Source organism: Nanorana parkeri, unplaced genomic scaffold (genome assembly GCF_000935625.1).
Source record: "Nanorana parkeri isolate BGI_ZX_2015 unplaced genomic scaffold, ASM93562v1 scaffold1784, whole genome shotgun sequence".
Lineage (NCBI taxonomy): Eukaryota > Metazoa > Chordata > Amphibia > Anura > Dicroglossidae > Nanorana > Nanorana parkeri.
The window spans coordinates 130237-133414 of NW_017308052.1; the positions used below are offsets into that span (position 1 = coordinate 130237).

At 48.5% G+C, this 3178-nt stretch overlaps 1 protein-coding gene across 1 annotated transcript in view; it reads right to left on the reverse strand.

Moving 5' to 3' along the window:
• The window catches only part of CCDC105 (coiled-coil domain containing 105), a 16399-nt gene that overhangs the window by 8076 nt on the left and 5145 nt on the right, over nt 1–3178 (reverse strand). The window contains exons 4-6 of the mRNA XM_018571564.1: nt 1696–1850; nt 1511–1606; nt 205–318 (exon numbers count right to left, since the gene is read on the reverse strand). Coding sequence (XP_018427066.1) covers nt 205–318; nt 1511–1606; nt 1696–1850 — 365 coding nt within the window. The remainder of the gene's footprint in view (nt 1–204; nt 319–1510; nt 1607–1695; nt 1851–3178) is intronic.

The window sequence follows — 3178 nt, forward strand, 5'->3', positions numbered from 1 at the left end:
CCATCCCTTTAGTGATCACCTGACCCATCCCTTTAGTGATCACCTGACCCATCCCTTTAATGATCACCTGACCCATCCCTTTAATGATCACCTGACCCATCCCTTTAATGATCACCTGACCCATCCCTTTAGTGATCACTTAGTAACCAATGTTTTCTTTAAAGTCCACGTTTGGCTGGGTGCATGCACATGGCTGACATTTACCTGGCAGATTAGGGTGCTCTCGGGGAGTTGGGTTCCTGGGTGTCTCTGCAGGATTCTCACCAGCGGACGGTCCAGACGTTCTCTTACAGTGAGATCCAAGCTGGACTCTGGACCCTGAAAAATAAATGTAACATTGTACAGGTGATGAATCCTCATTGTCTCCTTATGTAATGTACAGCCCCGGCGTTCTTCTATATCCCCCTTCCTCCACCACTTGAGTTGTAGTTCAGAAATCAGGCTCTGCGAGAGTGGTGACACCAGGAAGTGCATATTCACAGGGCTCGTGAAAACGTGTCAGTGCTTTGAGGAACTCCATCCTATGGGCATCTTCAATAAGTAAGTTTACAATCTTCTAGATGGATATGGTCAGGGCCGGATTTACCCTCTCTGCTGCCAGGTTCCTCAATGTGCCCCCGTCCTCGCCAACCCCACCAATGGAGAATGGCAACCAGATGGCGGGTGGGAGGCAGGGTTAGTTTTAATTTTTTTACTTTTTTAAATTTTTGTATCTTATTATTTTTTACTTATTTAATATTATAATTTTTTACTTTAATCACCTTTTAATTTTTAATTTGAATTATTATTTCTTATTACTTTTTACTTGCTTTGATTTTCACTTATTTAATTATTTTTCTATCAATTTTTTTTCCCCACTAAACTTCATTGCTATCACACAGGAGCTAACAAGCCCATGTCTGATAGCATTTGGAGGTGACAGGTCCAGGTTCTCTTTATTGAACTTGTCACTTCCAATACAGTTGATCTTTGGAGAGAGACGGCGGGGGGCGAGGATGGGCCTGCAGTCTTTTACATTAAGGCCCTGTTCACACCTGGGCGTTTTGTAGCGCGTTCGTACGCTCTGCAAAACGCTCAAACACCGAAATCTCATTATTTCCTATGGGTATGGTTCACACCTGGGTGTATTTCAGGCCGTCTGAACGCGCTACAAAACGTCCTACACCCAAAGAAGTACAGGAGCTTCTTTGGGGCGTTTTTGTCGCGCGTTTCCATTGGGATACAGCCAAGCAGCCCTTGGAAAAGCACATTTCTTGCGCGTTTTTTTACCGCGAATCGCTGTAAAAACGTGCATCACGAAACGTGTGACAAACGCGCATTTTTGATATGCTCAGGTGTGAACCCAGCCTTAGGGCAAGCAGGGCTAAGGGCCCGTTCACACCATATGCAGCCCCCCCTGTGCCCTATTATTCTGTGCATGCTCCCGCCAGTGTTCTGGATGAGTCTATAATGACCCCTGGAGTGGGCGGAGCTTTGACCCCGGGAACACACAGATCTGCGTCACACATACCAGCTGCAGCTGATAACTGCCCTCCAGCTCCTCGTACATCCTCTGCTGCCTCTGAATCATGTTCTTCACGTCTCCCAGCGCCAGCGTCACATCGTCCTAATAGAAGACATTGTGTTACCATTTATTCCGCATTCATTATTCACACGCGTGCGTGTGTGCGTGTGTGATGGGGTGTCTGGCGTTACCCGGATGCGGGAGGTCTCCTCTGCTTTCTGGCGGAGTCCTTGCGTCACGCTGTCCTTTAATTCCGTGCAGTCCGCCAGTTTGTTCCAGTTGGGAGGCTTTATGTTTCGGAATCTTTCGCACGTTTTAAGGGCGTCATACCTGGCAGACTGAGAATCTTTAAGAGAAACAATAAAAAAAAGAAAAACATGTCATGGAGGGAAAATGTTAAAAATCGGATATCATATGCTTCATGTTACCCCAGGATCATATGGAACATGCTCATAAAGCTAGACTAGGTGACAGCGTTTGTCTGTCCGCGCGATGTCACAATACAAGTATGGCGAGCACCTTCACAGAATGCGTCGGTGGCGGTTGTCTGTCCTCGCGATGTCACAATACAAGTATGGCGAGCACCTTTACAGAATGCGTCGGTGGCGGTTGTCTGTCCTCGCGATGTCACAATACAAGTACAGCGAGCACCTTCACAGAATGCGTCGGTGGCGGTTGTCTGTCCTCGCAATGTCACAATAAAAGTATGGCGAGCACCTTTACAGAATGCGTCGGTGGCGGTTGTCTGTCCTCGCAATGTCACAATACAAGTATGGCGAGCACCTTCACAGAATGCGTCGGTGGCGGTTGTCTGTCCTCGCGATGTCACAAAAGTATGGCGAGCACCTTTACAGAATGTGTCGGTGGCGGTTGTCTGTCCTCGCGATGTCACAATAAAAGTATGGCGAGCACCTTTACAGAATGCGTCGGTGGGGGTTTGTCCTCACGATGTCACAATACAAGTACGGCGAGCACCTTCACAGAATGCGTCGGTGGCAGATGTCTGTCCTTGCGATGTCACAATACAAGTACGGCGAGCACCTACAGAATGCGTCGGTGGTGGTTGTCTGTCCTAGCGATGTCACAATACAAGTATGGCGAGCACCTTTTACAGAATGCGTCGGTGGCATTTGTCTGTCCTTGCGATGTCACAATACAAGTATGGCGAGCACCTTCACAGAATGCGTCGGTGGCGGTTGTCTGTCCGCGCGATGTCACAATACAAGTATGACGAGCACCTACAGAATGCGTCGGTAGCGGTTGCCTGTCCTCGCGATGTCACAATACAAGTATGGCGAGCACCTTTTACAGAATGCGTCGGTGGCATTTGTCTGTCCTTGCGATGTCACAATACAAGTATGGCGAGCACCTTCACAGAATGCGTCGGTGGCGGTTGCCTGTCCTCGCGATGTCACAATACAAGTACGGCGAGCACCTACAGAATGCGTCGGTTGTCTATCCTTGCGATGTCACAATACAAGTACAGCGAGCACCTTTACAGAATGCGTCAGTGGCGGTTGTCTGTCCTCGCGATGTCACAATACAAGTAGGGCGAGCACCTTTACAGAATGCGTCAGTGGCGGTTGTCTGTCCTCGCGATGTCACAATACAAGTAGGGCGAGCACCTTTACAGAATGCGTCAGTGGCGGTTGTCTGTCCTTGTGATTTCAGAAG